We start from the raw sequence: 17,596 nt of genomic DNA, 5'->3' as shown, positions 1-17,596 counted from the left end.
GGAGGAAATCCAAAATTGGTTTTATTTTGGCTATATAATACTTATGTAGAAAAAGAAACAAATGTAAATTGTCAATTTCCCGAAAATTAATAAATTAATAAAAGTGTAGATTTGTAAATAAATAAAATCGACCCCACCCTCGTGGAACAGGCACTTTCCTTTATGTAATAGATTATTAAATTGATTGGTACTTATACATTTTTTATGACATTTGTCTACGTCTTTGTCTATTACCTTTATTGATTTAAAAGTGATTTTTCTATTGACTGAATTCACATTGAAAACACATATGACAAGTGTGTACCGCTAAAAATATAGGCCACAATTTTTATTAAATTATTCGTTTGCCACTGAATTCTTCACGATGTGTTGCGCGATTGGATAAAATAAGTCAGGAACGTCCAGGAAAATACAACGACTTGATAATATTTGAAAAACCCTTACTATATCATTGTAAGCGGAAGATGTTGCTTGTGTAATGTTGCTTGGAAGAATTTAGCCGGCAAAGGAATTGAAGCAACTACGCCTGGTTGGGAACCAGACGCATTTGTGAAACTCAGCCACTAACCGATCCTAAATTTTTGCTTTGTTCCAACATTTTCTTGCTTTTATTGGCCTCCGTAAGTCCGGTTACGACCCGATGGTTATTATTTATAATTTACTTCTCCTGAACATATTAAAAATATATATAAATTGTTATTTTTTAAGAGAATCTCTATAAATTTGCCGAGTTCAAAAAACAATTATATGAAATTCTACCGATAGAAAAAAGTCGCAAAGTATCAATCGCAAAGATCAAAGATCAAAAAATTATAAAAAAACACAACTAGATGTGCACAGAAATGCATACTCTTTCGGGGATACGGTATTATTGGTTCTAAAAATATTTGAATAGGTAGTGGATATTCATTCAAGACGTCTGCAGATATAAGTATATCGATATTTGTCATACGGCTGTATATCTTCTCTGCACACTTGCTTTACCGATGTGTATGTACCTACAGAAGAAATAATTCTTTAGGGGAACAACTGTCCGAGGGATGAACTGTCATGGAATCCGTAAATATTAGCACGCTCGCTCTAAAATTTGTATTTATATATCACCCTTTAAAACCGTTTTCTTCTTCTTTTTTAAAAATTAACTCCAGAGATCGGATAAAACCCTGTCATTAATTAAGTATAGGTAGGCGGGTTTTCACATACAAGTTAGGTAATAAGTGACACCCTTTCATGTGTATCTTACTTGTATGCCTATATATATTATGCTTTAATTTATTAATTGCTAGTAGTTAGGCCATAGAACTGGTGTCCGCGAGATGCCCCCTGGTTTCAAAATACAGCCTTCATTAGGCTCCCATTTCCAGTATCATATTTCCCGGCGCAGTTTAACAACCCTTCGTTTATCACAAAACGCTCGTTAATCATTAGTCTAGCCAATACAACCCCTAAAACTTTCTACACATTGCAATACAGAGTTCGAAATTACTCTCTGAAAATGAAAGCTTTTACTGAAAGCTACAGTTTTTTAAATTAAATTTTCTATTCTGACAATTACTCTTGCGAAAATCGAGAGATTCTCTTTTTCTGTATAAATTATATAAAATCTTTAATACAGGGTTTTCCAATAAGAGGTGTTATTTTGAATACCCCGCTATTTCGGTAGATGTTACTTTTGAAGCTGTTTTTTTTTTACATTTGACAAGTAGAAACTACGCAATTAATAAAAATGGATCAATACACACTTCAACAACGCATTGAAATTATTAAAATTCACTTGAGTGAATCAAATGCAAATCATCTTGAGTGACGAGGCCCATTTCCACCTTGGTGGCTTCGTCAACAAGCAAAATCGTCGCATCTGGGGCTCGGAAAACCCAAGAGTTATTGTTGAAAAGCCTTTTTATTCTCAACGTGTGACTGTTTGGTACGGTTTATGGTCCAGCGGAGTCATTGGACCTTACTTTTTCGAAAATAAGACTGTAGCAACAGTTACGGTGAATGGATTGCGCTATCAAGAGAGGATTAATAATTTTTTATAACCGGAATTGGATGGTATTGATCTGGACAACATTTACTTTCATCGAGACGGCGCTACGTGTTACAAAAGCAACAAAACCATTGATCTTTTACGATTGAATATCAAAATAACACCTCTTATTGGAAAACCCTGTATTTCAGAGATAGCAAGTGCCCAAATGAAAAAATAAATAATTAGAAGTAAGGCCTCCGAAGTCGAGGGGTAAGGCTCTAGAGTACGAATCCGGAGGACTCGGGTTCAAATCCCGGCGTACGCGAGAAAATTTAATTTATTCAAAAACAATGTAAAGTATATTGGCAGTAAATTTTAGAGTGGAAGGTACTTTCAGTATTGCTTTGTGACAGATCTCAAAGTTAACAGTGTTTGGTGACCAGATGTGAATAATCAGGCACATTTCTTCCTTCTCCTGCCTTCAGACTCACAACATACCCTTATTGGGAATTACATCGTCGCATTGGCTCTTGACGGTTCAGAGCAGTTAGGACCTTTGTGCAGTATTTCATTTAAAAATTATTAAAAAAGTAACTAATACCAAACTTCACCTGAGTTTCATTCGAGCGACCCACCCAAGCGAATTGTATTCAATTCTTCGGCTGGTTAAGCCCTCCATAATGACACAAGTAAGATTTTCCGCTTGATTGTAGTAAAAGATTTTCAAATATTGTCAGGTTACTCGTAATCTGGAAATGTTTGTCTTTCTTTTAAAAATATAAAACGGCCATGCAAAATTTAAACTCAACCAAAACATTTATAATCGACACGCCACACTTACAAGCCAAAACCAACCAGTATTAATTATCGTTTCAAATACACCATTCAAATAAGTTAGCTGACTGACTAACTTACTAAAATAAAGCTAATTAACTGACGTAACCAGTTAAATACAAATTGAACTATTTATGTAACTAATTTACCTACAATTTCAATTACATAATCCACAAAACTATTTTCGGAGTTGCTTTGTAAACATCGTTTTTGTTAGCAAACATGGATATCAAAAGATGCGATCATAAAACAGGATGTTTCGAAACGAACTAATTATTTAATAATTAATTATATTAGTTCTGCCAACAAGTAGACCTCGCGCGAACTAAATATGTTTCTAATTTTGTCGTATTTATAAATAAAAACCAAAATTTCCTTCGAATGAGTAAGTAGGTACTTTACTACCTACCTACTTATTTGTGAACTATATATATTACATCACATTTTTAAAAATTTCGTATTAGGAATTTTTCTAAAGAAACGTCATTATCTCAATGACAATTTTTTTTTCACACTTTTTTCAAACAGGAAGTTACCATAAAACAGAAAAAATACGTAAAGTAGAAAGTCCAAATAAACACGATGATTTCACTATTGGAAAAATATATTTTTTGATGTCAATACCGCACAAGAGTCCCACCTGCCCCGAACCGTCTGGAGCCAGTGAGAATATGGCATTCCAAATTGAGGGAACCTTGTGACGCTAAAGGTAGTGGGGAGGGGAAGGAGATGGGTAAAAGGGAGATGGGTGGCGTACCTGGCTATTCAGATATGAATAGTGGACTTACACCAGGGCGATACTGAGAGTATCTTCCGCTCTGGAACGTGCCGCAAGTATATTATTTTAAATGAATAAAATAACTCAAATTCGTCTAGTACTTGCAGGAATTTGAACCCGTGGTCTTCGGATTGCTAGTCGAAAGCCTTAACCATGGAAGCCGTCAAGCCGGTGGTATTTTTACTAAAACGGCCACCATCTTGAACCGGAAACGGTACCTAGAAACACATTTTAAGACAGAATTAATACAAGACTTCGCCACGCTCTGTCAATTTTGTTGTGTGTTGGACGGTTTGTATATTAAGCACTACAACACATATTTAAAAATTGTAATAAGGTTCTTTGCTTGGAAGAAATATGTACATTTGAATCCTCCGAGGTCTTCTATAACACGAAGATGGCAACTAAGACATTACAACCATGGTTAGCGGCAGAGTTATTTGACTCTTCCAAGGTCCTCTAGCTACAACACGAAGATGACGACTAAGACATTACAATCATGGTTAGCGGCCGAGTTATTTGACTCCTCCAAAGTAATCTAGCTACAAAAGGAAGATAGCGACTAAGACATTACAATCATAGTTAGCGGCCGAGTTATTTGACTCCTCCGAAGTAATCTAGCTACAACAGGAAGATGGTGACTAAGACGTTACAACCATAGTTAGCGGCCGAGTTATTTTACTCCTCCAAAGTAATCTAGCTACAACAGGAAGATGGTGACTAAGACGTTACAACCATGGTTAGCGTCCGAGTTATTTTTAAAGATTAAAGGAACATTAATAACACGCACAATATTTTCAAAGTTATTCAGTTGAATGGACTTCTAGATAACCTCATTATAAATACGTTTTCCAGCCACTGGATTGACCGCAGATGCTTCAATAATTATGAAATAATGATTAAAATTTCACACGATTTCACACCTTTCTTCTTTTTGCCTTGGGATTAATTTTATCTTTTGTTCTAAAAATGTGGAAATCGTATAAAGTAAATTACAATAAAACTGATATTTTATAATATGGTGTTCCTCTTTTAGGAACGTGCTATAGCGCAGACGTATTATCACGCGAGTAGCAGTGCGCGGAGTCGGGATTCAGTAGTTTCCGGTCGTTCGGCGTTTGAGCATTGGAAGCGTTGGAGGTCAAATTGGACAAATAGTGTCACATCTAAATATAATACAGCAATGGGGATAGTGTGAATTGAAAATGGCAATTAAAAAAAATCTGTTCAAAATGTTATATTTGTTGGTAGATACTTTTTTGTCTGATTTCTCCAAACGAACACTTACAGTTTTGAAAATGATGAAACCTAAATTCAAAGCAAAGTTCTAGAATTCATTGAACCGGAGTTAGAGAGAGAGTCACAACCTAAATTAATATTTTTACCAGCAACAGACCCGTGAAAAATTAAGTGATATTCTAATTCCAATTTTGAAAAATGCAATTGAAATAATGTTCATTTTAAAGATAAGCTAATTTTTAAGAGACAATGTATTTTATGCATAGCATAAAGGATAACATATTAATTTAAGACAATAAAATTATTAGCCTGAAACACGTTTATTTTAAAAATCTTCCGAGGAAAAATATACACCGCCGACGGGAATTGAACAGTTTTGCTTCGTCGGCTTATTGGTAGAGCACCTGACCGGCAACCAGAAGGCTGCGGGTTCAATTCCCGTCGGCGACATGTATTTTTTCTCGGAAGATTTTTTCAATTAATGTAGGCGTTTAGGGCCAAAACTAAAATATTTTATTAAATTTAGGTACAATTAATTTTTTCAATTTTGTTCAAATAAATAATTAATATTTTGAAAATGATACTTAAATTCAAAGCAAATCCGAGTTCTATAGTTTACTGAACTAGATTTACAGACCCAACGAATTTGTATTTTTTATTGTATTTTCATGCTTTTTCAGTTGTTGTTCACAATTTATTTTTATTGTAATAATATGTAGTTATTTTAGAAACAACCTGTATTAAATAGTTTGGCTGCCACAAAATGTTCTGTAAACGTATATTCATTTACGTACCAAAACCTCACGGAACAGTAGTTGTTCCCAAAATACCAATTCAAAGTAATGTTTTCAATCGAATGGATTAATCTTTCGATTCCAATCTGACAGTTTTCGCTTCTGACATTATCAAACCTCCAATAAAGGGAAGAAACATAATGGTATTATTATTTGAATTCTGCGAGCAGATACAGGCTGTCCCGAAACTTGCTCGAAGAAATTAATAAACATTAATTTTTATTTTGAGTAGGCCCTTAGGAAAATAATTTCCCTCAGGGCATACGCCATCTTTGGGGATGCTAGAATGCTGAAAGGAAGGAGAGGAAGAACTGAAAAGGAAAAAAAAGTATTAAGGGTGGGTAGGGATCAAGGAATTAGTGTGTCCAAGAGTGACGGATGTTTGAATTCATCCCTCCCACTGCCGTGCAAGGCGAGAGAGTCCTGATGTAAATTAAGTAAAAAAAAACTTTGAAATATCACTACGTCAGAATTTTCTCTAAAAAAACATTTGTTTTATTGCTATGAAACTTTTTGACTCTGAAAAGCAATTTTGCTAAAGAAATTTTTTATGCACAGTAAGGCTGGCCGCATACATACGTTTTCCGCATTCGATTTCCGAATTCGTTTTCCGTATTCGGAATTCCGTGAAAACGTTCGTTTTTCTTCATTCGGAATGTATAAACGACAGAACCAGTGTTGCCAACAAGGGCGATATATCGCCATTTAGGCTAATATCTAAAAGGCGACTGGTCGCCAATTAAACTACTTCAAGAACATCAATTTTAAACATGTCCCGAAATTCTCTAGCCACCCCCCCCCCATGAAATTTATTTTTCTGGTAACAAATTTTATATTTTCTTGAAATTCTCTAGCCACCCCCCCCCCATGAATTTTTTTATTTTCAGGGGACAAATTTTATTTTTTTGAAATACTCTAGTCACCCCCCCCCCCCACGAAATTTTTATTTTCACGTAAAAACATCAATTTTAAACATGTCCCACCTAACAGCAAATTCGGCTACTTTACGCTACCTTATGTATGAGAAACGGCGATATTAGGTCAAGATCCGTTGGCAACACTGAATTACTGAACGTAAATTTCCGAACGTTTGCGTCGGCACAAACAAAGTGTATGCAAGAGCTGCGTCCCACATGACGTCATTAGGTTTTTTCCATTCGGTTTCTCCGAACGCGCCGGCTCGCATTCGGAAAGTGCGTAAGGAATTTGTTCCGTTCGGAACTAAAACGAACGTGTGCGGCAGTTAATGTATTTTCTACTGATTCCGTGCATTCGGATGTCCGAATACGGAAAACGAATTCGGAAATCGAATACGCAAAACGTATGTATGCGGCCAGCCTAAAGACTGTTGTATAAAGTAAAGAACAGCTTAAAAGTTTGATATTGCCTTCGGGAAACGAAACAGCTGTCATGCGTAAAAATAAAATTAAGTGTAATACAAAATTAAAAAAAAAAACAAATAAAAATATATGATTTGAGATTGGCCAAAAGTATTAAAGTGATTTAATTTTGAGGTATTATGCCGTGTGACGGTACCTCCTTCTCTAGCCAACTTTCCTTTGGCGCGCCGCGCCTCAAATATGTTTATATTTAATATATAAATAATGGTGACCGGATAAATCATCACAATGATAATTCATCACATCTTTAAAAAGTTATATAAAGTCATGGAAAGTGATGAAACAAAAACTTTATTAACTGGGTTAAGTAGGTTAGGTTAGGTTATGTTAGGTTAAGTTTAAAAAAATCATCGTTTTTAATGACTTTATAATCACTTCTTAATTGTCACTGTGTTGAGTTATCATGGAACCATAAATAATATACCCCTTCTGGAATGATAGGGGGTGCGTAGGTAGGTACTGAGAATTTCAGATCACCCGGTTTCGATACCCACGTATTGTAAAGATCCTTTAAATTAACGTACAGTTTGTTACGTATGAGCGAACTTAAATCTCATTAAACTCATCTGTCTCCTCTTAATAGGCAGGATCAAAGAAACTCAACTCTTTTATGAGCGAAAAGTAAATAGAAAACAACAATCGACAAAACGAAAAATAATCAAACATTTGCCAAGTATTGAAACTGCTTTGTTCTTTGCGTTCATCGGTAGATGGCGGAGGTAGAAAAGTCGGATTAAAAAAAATTGGAAATAAACGAGGTTCACGAAAACTGAAAGCTCTTTAGCAACAAAAAAACAATACAGCGAAAATAACTCCCCGGAACTCGAAGCTAAAAGCTCTTGGTTTAATATTTTTCGTCGGTTGTAATGTTTTCGTTTATTTTTTAATAATGATATTTTCGTTCCCATTTAAGACGATTGTGCCTGCTTCTTAAATTAATTGATGATTTTTTCGATTTCTTCGTAGATGGCTTTTTAACTCATAAGGCAAAAAAGTATTTCAGATTACAAATTATAAGCCGGGGTAAAGTTTTATTATTAAATTTGGGCGTACCGTACTGCACTAAATTAATACAAAACGATATCTGCAACTGATTCCGTATATAGATATTGCGTTCCACTATAGAAATTGGAAATCACATGAAGAAATGAAAAAAACTCTCGATGATACAGAATGAGGACACCCCTTTGATAGATTCTTACACACAAATTATATACACAATCCTCAAGTGAGTATTTGTTCTACTTATATTTCATTGAAAGGTGCTCTAAAGAACGTCATTGGTCCTTGGGCACCGGTTTATAACTGAGAGACACGCTAAAAGCGTGCTAAACATTCCCGGATGATACTGGTTGTTTTTTTCGACTTTTTTCTGACCTCAACAGCCCTGTATAGAGAAACGTGAATACGGATTTTTAAAATCAAGATACTGTTAAAGATGTGACTGCATAATCATTTCCCAATAAAATATTAGTCGTTCAGAATATATCCGAGCACGTATTCACGCTAGTGCCCTAGTCTAAATAAATATAATAGACGAGATGCGAAACTATTATTATTTTGAAGATCATGTGTTCCGACTTCCTTATGACATATTCGTCCTTTACTGACAGTTTATTATATGGAATTAGTCAAATCATTCGCTTAGAACTCCAGTCCCATTTTTAAGAGGAAAACGAATAATTAAATGAACAATATTTCATATCAGTAATTTTTCTCCGTTTGTTGTGGAATTACGTACCGTGAGATGTGTATTGTGTGATACTTTTTTACCTCATTTTTCTATTTTTACGACTCTAATAAAAAATTATAATACCGCCTACAGTATTATTTTACCAAAATGATGTCATTTGAAGTCAAATGTTGTATGTTCAGATTTTTTTGTTTAAATATTAAATTGTTGTGGATCATAAAATCGCTGTTTGTTTTTTGTGGAAAACTTTATCCACAGAACAACGCTCAATTATTCTTCAGTCAATAGATTTTGTGTATTAACTCACCTGAGACCAATCAAACTAATTCGTAGCGATCAGCAATCGCGGAATAGATTTTTCGAAGCGTGAAAAATTCGCAATCGTTTGCTGGCACAACACAGTACAGATATGCAATTAATCTACCGCAATGCAAATTCTGAATCAATTCAGAGTTACAACAAACAGAGAGAATAATAGTTTCACTGTAATAAATGAGACAGGAGCGATTGGATTGAAAGCTGGGAGAAATTAGTTGGTTTAATTAACACAACTGGTTTCGGATCTGTTTGATGATTCATGTTGATTGGTGGCATCTTGGAACGGTTTTTTACGAAAGATTGTAAACTTGCAAAAACAACTGAGTAAATACGACGAAAATACAGAGCAGGTCAATTTTTGCCACATTGCAAGCGCTAATTTCTCTAGATAGCACGTTTTAAATACATTAGGCACATTACGTAGTGCGTGAATTTCTGTAGACTTAATAATTTTTTTTCAATATTTCTAAAACATGACAGAAAATAACTGCGCTTGGTTTGAAAAAGATCCATGTCATTGAACTGAATTATTTTCTTGCGCTATAATACCTATGTTCCGTTAAGTTGGTTGAGTGGACTGTTAAAAATTGGGGATGATCCTTTTTGAATAAAAACTGGTTTTCTTGATACCACTTTACATTTATTTCAAACTATTGAAACAGGTACAATATTTATAAGGAAACTGTGCGAATAACACTGCTACGATCGCTCTGACTTATGAGCTTGTTTATTATCGAGTTATTGTTGAGAAAAGAACGAAAAAACACATAATGCGAGCCTTTTTAAAGACTTCAAAACCCACTACATGTAAATAAAACACTTGTCATTGTGATGTCTAGCAGTAAAAATGAAACCTGCTATACCGACCAAATTGACACTATTTTCTAAGCAAGGACTCACACCATTTTGGTTAAACGTAGTAACTTCAAATTTCTAGACTACAGATGTCGGTAGCCTGCAAAATTGAACATATTGCCAGGGGGCGGGATTCAAAAATTGCACTAAATTTTTGAATGATAATCTATTTAAAAATAAACTATAAACCAAACAGAATAAACTAAAAATTCTTAATCTAAATATACCACAAAAATACTAACAAAATAATTCAAAATAGCAGAAATTAACAAAATAAAACCCCCTTTTTTTTATGCCCTACTGGTAAACTTATAAATTTAACTGTATAAATGCTGTTGAATTACTCTATTAATTAACTAAAAATAACTAGAAAATTATTAATCCTATTAAATAACCAAAAAAAAATTCAAAAATGACTAAATTACACACGTCTGCATACTAATTTTTACATATTTAAATAGTTCAATAACACAAATAATATAGTTTACACTGAACACAACACAATTATTGTTCCTTTTTTTTTCTTCTTTCTTCTCAGGTCTTCTGCTTGATCCATCCAAGGTGGAGTCGAGAAGATAAGCATCATAGTGTAATGTACATAATCAATCCTTGGTAAGGTCCGGGACGTCAATTACAGGTTTAGTGTCTGAATCCAGGGGCATCAGACATATCTTTGTGATGGGCCTCACAAAGACTCCTTGAGGTGTTTTTAATGTAACAACTCGTACTACTCCATCCGCTCCAGGGTGTGTATGCAGAATTCGGGCCATTTTCCATAAAGGTGGAGGTAAATGATCTTCCTTTAAAATCACCAGATCGTCTTTTTGCAGTGCCCGTTGAGTGCTGGTCTGCCATTTAGTTCTCTTTTGTAGTTCCATCAGGTAATCTTGCTTCCATCTAGACCAAAAAGATTGAATTAGCGAACTGATCCTCTGATATTGAGTTAGTCTGTTGTCCGGTATCGCCCGGACGTCTCTCTCAGGAATGATACAGGATTCAGTGCCTATAAGGAAATGGTTTGGGGTAAGAGGTTGGTAATCATGGATGTCGTCGGATAAGGAAGTTAATGGACGGGAGTTCAAACAGGCCTCAATCTGACAAATTAAGGTATATAAGAGTTCAAATGTTAATGAAGAATTGTTAGTGATTCTATATAAATGGAATTTTGCTGATTTTACTGCTGCTTCCCACAAACCTCCCTGATTAGGGGCTCGAGGGGTTATGAACTTCCACTCAATACCTCTGTTCACTAAATAATTTTGAATATTGTCGTTGTTTTCCCTCAAGCTGGTGTACAGCTCTTTGAGTCTGCTGCTAGCTCCTTTAAAATTACTAGCATTGTCGGAAAAGATCTTTTCAGGTTGTCCCCTACGGGATATAAACCTTTTTAAACTGTTCAAAAAAGCATTGCTAGATAAATCCGAAACTAATTCCAAGTGAACAGCCTTGGTTGAGAAGCAAATAAAGATACATAAATACGATTTTGCGAGGGAAGCCTTCCTCAGCGTCCCACTTTTAATTAGAATTGGTCCGGCGTAATCTATTCCGGTGATAGCGAAAGGACGACTCGGCGTAATTCTTTCGGGTGGCAAATTTCCCATGATTTGATGACCGGTTCGGGGACGACATCTAAAACATACAACACATTTATGTAATATCTTTTTAATAGTATTTTTACCAAAGATGGGCCAAAATTTTAATCGTATTTCAGCTAACAAAGCTTGAGGTCCTGCGTGTAGGTTTACATAATGGTAGTGACGTATTATCAATTCAGTTAGCTTATGTTTAGCCGGCAAGATAACTGGGTGTTTTTGTTGGTAAGATAAATGTGTAGCCAAATTCAACCTACCGCCTACATATATTAGACCATCATGTAAGAAGGGATTAAGAGATTTTAAATTACTTTTCTTGTTGACGATGCCATGGTTTTTTAATTCTTTCAATTCCTTTTGAAAGGCGTGTATTTGAGCTGATCTCAATAGACATTTCAAGCTTGATTCCAATTCAGCCACACTTAAATTGTCTGAAATTTTACCCTTAACACTTCTGCAGTTATTGACAAATCGCAATACATACGCAGTAACTCTTTTCAATTTAATAAATGATGAGAATTTTTCAAATATCTCCCATTCTTGAATATCTGTGGATAATAGAATATTTTTGCCTTTGAGTTCAGGAGGGTTTGAACACGAAATATTTGATATAGGCCAAGCGTTGACTCCCTCGGTCAACCAACTTGGTCCATTCCACCATATTGCAGAATTTATCAATTTATCTGTAGTGGTTCCTCTTGAAAGTATATCTGCTGCATTGTCGGCTGATGATACATGTCTCCATAGATCTGGATCACTAAGTTCTTGTATTTCGGCTACTCGGTTTGCAACGAAAGTAGCCCATCTCGTAGGTTGACCTTTCAGCCAGCACAACGTTATCATGGAGTCACACCAATAATGTGTGTCGATCTCCACTATATTTAACGCTTGTTTTACGTTTTTAATTAATTTAGCCAGTAGCACAGCACTACAAAGCTCCAACTTGGGCAGGGAAATACACTTCAATGGCGCCACTCTTGATTTGGACGTTATTAAATGTGAATGCCGCTTACCGACATGGTCCACCGACACCATGTAAACGCAGGCTCCGTAAGCTTTCTCAGATGAGTCGCAAAAACCGTGTAGTTGTAGATATGTAGATTGCCTGCAAATAATTTTTCTTGGTATTTTCAACACATTTAGTTGAATTAATTCTTGAAGGTAGGACCTCCAGGGTGCTAATATTTCATTAGGCAATGGATCATCCCACGCTGCTTTAGACTGCCATAACTTCTGCATTATCAATTTGGCTACAACTATAATCGATCCTAGAAGACCTAATGGATCGAAGGTTGATGCGATGCAAGATAATATCTGTCTTTTACTCTCGGTTCGACTTGATGGTTTCATTATTACATAAGAAAAATAATCAGATTCATTATTCCATATTAATCCTAATATTTTCTCAGTCTTTGGATTGTCAGTAATAATTTTTTCAGAATTGCCTGATTCGGCAATCTTAGCTTGGCCCGACTCGGCTGACAACTCCAAGACATTGGACCTCCATTTCCTCAAGGTCATCCCCGCAGACAAAAAGATGTTGATTAATTGCTCTTTTAACTCTCTACAGGATTCCATGTCATCTCCTCCGGTTAACAAGTCATCCATATAGAAGTCATTTTCTATGACCTGACTAGCTCTAGGAAAATTTATATTGTTATCCATACCAATTTGCCGTAGACTTCTAGTGGCTAAGAAAGAGGAAGGCCCCAGACCATATGTGACTGTCTTCAGACGGTAATGCTTGAGCACCTCCTGCGGCGACTCGCGCCACACTATCTTCTGCAGGTCACGGTCCGCTTCACACACATTAATCTGGCGGTACATCTTCTCGATGTCAGCCGTCAGTACTACTTGATGTTTCCTGAAATGCAATAGTTGGGTGTATAAGTCCTTTTGTATAACAGGTCCTGTCATCAAGGCGTCATTGAGAGAAATTCCATTTGAAGTTTTGGCGGAGCCGTCAAAAACGACCCTCACTTTAGTAGTAGTGCTTGATTCTTTTATTACAGCGTGATGAGGTAAAAAATAGGATTCACGATCCCCCTTTGACTGGTCACACACCTCCATATGACCTAATTCCTCATATTCACGCATGAATTGTATATATTGTGTCTTCAATTCGGGATTTGACACAACTTTTCTTTCTATATTTTTAAATCTTTTTTCAGCAGTGAGCAATGAACTTCCCAGCTGATCAATGCATGCTCGACGCGGTAAACTTACTACGTATCTACCGTCGTCTTGTCTAGTATGAGTACTAGCAAAACTGGCTTCACAAGCCTTTTCTTCATGATTTAGAATCTTAGTGGGATTAATCTCCTCCAATTTCCAAAATTTTTCTATTTGGTGACTTATTTTATTTATAGATAAATTACAACAATCTGATACAGGCCTTTGCTTTGGGTACATGTGGATTGGTCCTGATATGATCCATCCCAGTTGCGTACGTTGAAGTGTTGGTCCCGATTCGAGTTTCAATCTATCGTTGGTTAGGATTTCCCAAAAGCTCTCCGCGCCCAACAGGATGTCGATGGGTGCAGCTATATTGAAGTTCGGGTCAGCTAGCTCCAATCCTCGTGGTAACTTGAAGTCTTTTTTCGCCATTGTCACTTGTGGTAAATTTGTTGTAATCTCCTGTAAAATCAGACATGATATTTCACTTTTATAATCAGTATGAAGCGAATTCATCTCCACTGAAATTCTCTTTTTTATGTGAGTGATGTTATTATGGATCCCAGAAACGGGTTTGTTTATCAATTCACATGGTAAATTTAATTTATTAGCAAATTCTGCTCTCATAAAATTTGACTGGGCCCCTGAATCAATCAGAATGCGGGCTTTAAAAATTTTATTGTTACTACCCACAACTCCTATGTTGGCAGTTGACAATAATATTATTTTTTCTGCTTTATCCGATGCAGAAAAATTCGATACTGAAACCTCGTTATCAGCATCCATATTGGAGGCCTCCCGCAGAGGTACCTCATTGTGTAGTAAGGTGTTGTGATTATCTTTGCCACAACGCCTGCAAGAAAAGGTTGCCTTGCAACTCTGTGCCTGGTGACCCACCTTTAAACATTTAAAACAAGCTTGGATTGATTTCGTAGCATCAATCCTCTCATGTAATTTTAATTTCAGAAATTTTTTACAATAATAAATATGGTGACCTTTCTCGTTACAATAAATGCAGTTGTTAGCCTTTACCGCTAAAAATACTGATGAATCTTTTTTGCAATTATTGTTGCCTAGTTGTGTTTTATGTAAGCTAGAAAATTTTTTCTCAGAAGCGTTCATCAGTTCCAATACTTGGGCTCTAGCAGATAAACATTTTAAGAATTCCTTTAACGTCGGTAATTCGTCTTGTAATATATATTGTTCCCAATTTTTTCGGGTAGCTGTGTCTAATTTATTTGATATTATATAAATAACCAATGGATCCCATTGATCTACCTTGACCCCGATATTTTGTAATGCCTTTAAACTAACGTTTGTTTCATCAATTAGATACCTCAATGCTACAGGCTCTTCTTGTTTCATGTCTTTTAATGAAAATAGAGCTTGGATGTGTTTATGAACGGTAGTTCTTAAATTTGCATAACGTTCATTTAATAATTCCCAAGCGGAAATGTAATTTAATTCAGAAATTTCTAGATTAGCAATTATCTTTAATGCGTTTCCCTTTAAAGTTGATTGCAAATAAAAGAATTTTTGTACGTTGCTTAAATTACTATTGCTATGGACTAAAGTCTTGAAGGTTTCGACGAAATTAACCCAATTTTTCTGATCGCCATGAAATTCCCGCAATTGGAGGTTGGGTAGTTTAATTTCCACCTTACTTTGATCGACGGATTCGATCGTGCCTTTGGCCGTTGCCAAAACTGAGAAATATTGGTTTTCGAAAGCTTCTCGTTGACTATAATTTTCAATTTCGTCTGAATCCGGTAACATTTCAATTTTCTGTTGAACTGCTTCGAATTCATCTAACAATGATTTCACCCGCTCATATCTTAATTTAATTTCATTTACCGACAATGCATTTAAGGAATCCGCGAATCGGGTTAGTTTTCCTTTGATTACGCCGCGTTTGTTTATTAATGACTTCATATTTTCCATTTTTAATTATATTTTGTTAATATCGGTTGACAATTATTTTATTTTAGCAAACACCCGTTTGAAAGAATACCACGACAATCTTGACAATACTATTTGAGAACACTATTCAATAATATTATATTCTTATTTTCAAGTGGGTAGTGATTTTATTTATAATATTGACTCTATTTAAGATTAATCTCGTTTAAATTACATGAGACCTGAATAAACATAAAATGGATGATAGGAAGGAAAGCACTGAATACTTATCTCAGATTTGCGATGTGGTCCACTTTCCTTAATGATTTCCAGTTTCAATCAATTTTGTATCCTTTTGGCTGCTGGTTCTTTGTTTTTTTTTTACATACAATCTCCTGATCGTAATCCGGTTGAAGGATCAAATGTTAAAAATTGGGGATGATCCTTTTTGAATAAAAACTGGTTTTCTTGATACCACTTTACATTTATTTCAAACTATTGAAACAGGTACAATATTTATAAGGAAACTGTGCGAATAACACTGCTACGATCGCTCTGACTTATGAGCTTGTTTATTATCGAGTTATTGTTGAGAAAAGAACGAAAAAACACATAATGCGAGCCTTTTTAAAGACTTCAAAACCCACTACATGTAAATAAAACACTTGTCATTGTGATGTCTAGCAGTAAAAATGAAACCTGCTATACCGACCAAATTGACACTATTTTCTAAGCAAGGACTCACACCATTTTGGTTAAACGTAGTAACTTCAAATTTCTAGACTACAGATGTCGGTAGCCTGCAAAATTGAACATGGACCAAGGTTTCAATTTCAATAAAGACTTTACGCGTTAAATCCTCTGCTAAGCTCTGTTTTTACACTTATTATGATGGCAGAAAGACGAAAATAAATATTGTCAGGTTTTTCGTAACCTGGGAATTATTGACTTTCTTTAATAAAAAGGAAACAAAATTAAACTTCTTCTGATTATCATAAAGGAAGCTTTCACGCGTAGTGTAACGTGTGTCTGTGCATAATACATCGATAACATCACATCATAATAAGGTATACGTAAACATAGTAAAACGTGGCTTCCATATTTGACTATCCATTGAGATGATTTTGCCTGAAAGACTCAAGGTACGATATGTAACACAAAATGCAAGCTTAACAACAATAATAGAAATATTTATTTATTTATTTATTTTGTAAGAAACAAACAGCTTTTATATAATATACAATGATATATATAAATATACAAGTTAACTGAAGTCAAGCCACAGAAGTTTCTTATGTTAAAGTTCATTGGAAATGAAGTTTTAATATCTTAAAATTAATTTGGTGTTAAAGGAAGGGGAGAGGAAGAGGAAAATAGGAAAAGGATAGGAGATGCTGCCGATACATTCCATACTCTCATATTAATAATCGATCGTACGCATTACTTCATATCGATATTTCTTTAGGTTATTACCAAAAATTTCAATGCTGTAAAATTTTTTATTATATTGTGCACATATAAGAGGAATTGGGGAATTTTTTCGAATGTTTGTTCTACACGAGGGTAGATAAAATAAATCAGATTGTCGGGTTGATCTAGACGGAATATGAAAATTTATTAAATTGGTAAGTTCTGGTGAGTCCAGACCATTATTTAGGATTTTAAATAAGAGGATTTGATCAAAAATTAGACGTCGTGTTTGGAGGGAGTTAAAATTATGAAATTTAATGGATTTGGTATAATTTGAGAAGTGTAAGTTTAGTTTATAATTTATGTGTTTAAAATTTTTTTTTGAATTCTTTCTATTCTTTCGATATGGGCTTGGTATAAATATAAAAATATATCTTTGGCATTTGATCGTACAGTGACATAAAATGAATTCTAGTTCATGATGGAATACAATGTAAGAGATACAAGTACATACGAAACAAAAAGTAGACTTACGTTACATTAATATTGATTGAAAAGATATCTAGCCTTCTTTCACCTGTCTCCCAAGCAGTTAAATAGATCTGCCAAATCTGCGTATCTATTACTTCATATAATAAAG

General features: G+C 35.0%; 2 protein-coding genes across 2 annotated transcripts in view; one reads left to right on the top strand and one right to left on the bottom strand.

Moving 5' to 3' along the window:
* The window catches only part of LOC149420025 (uncharacterized), a 624,492-nt gene that overhangs the window by 69,779 nt on the left and 537,117 nt on the right, over nt 1-17,596 (top strand). The window lies entirely within an intron of this gene.
* Nucleotides 9,646-14,120, bottom strand: LOC149420030 (uncharacterized). The gene is made up of 2 exons (XM_089637142.1): nt 13,140-14,120; nt 9,646-10,777 (listed from the first exon to the last, which is right to left on the bottom strand). The coding sequence occupies exons 1-2, from the start codon at nt 14,077-14,079 to the stop codon at nt 10,758-10,760; spliced, it is 960 nt and encodes a 319-aa protein (XP_089493268.1). The 5' UTR covers nt 14,080-14,120; the 3' UTR covers nt 9,646-10,757.

The sequence above is a fragment of the Hesperophylax consimilis genome, chromosome 11 (genome assembly GCF_061612785.1).
Source record: "Hesperophylax consimilis isolate HC1 chromosome 11, BYU_Hcon_1.0, whole genome shotgun sequence".
NCBI lineage: Eukaryota > Metazoa > Arthropoda > Insecta > Trichoptera > Limnephilidae > Hesperophylax > Hesperophylax consimilis.
Note: the sequence above shows the minus strand (reverse complement) of the source record. Positions and strands in the feature narration are given on the sequence as shown.

Bases quoted from the DNA above. Each gene is read 5' to 3' on its own strand.
- LOC149420030 (XM_089637142.1), bottom strand. From the start codon at position 14,079: ATGGCGAAAAAAGACTTCAAGTTACCACGAGGATTGGAGCTAGCTGAC. The intron at 10,778-13,139 runs GTATGGATAACA...TTTTTGGTCTAG, and splicing joins TAGAAGTCTACGGCAAATTG to ATGGAAGCAAGATTACCTGA.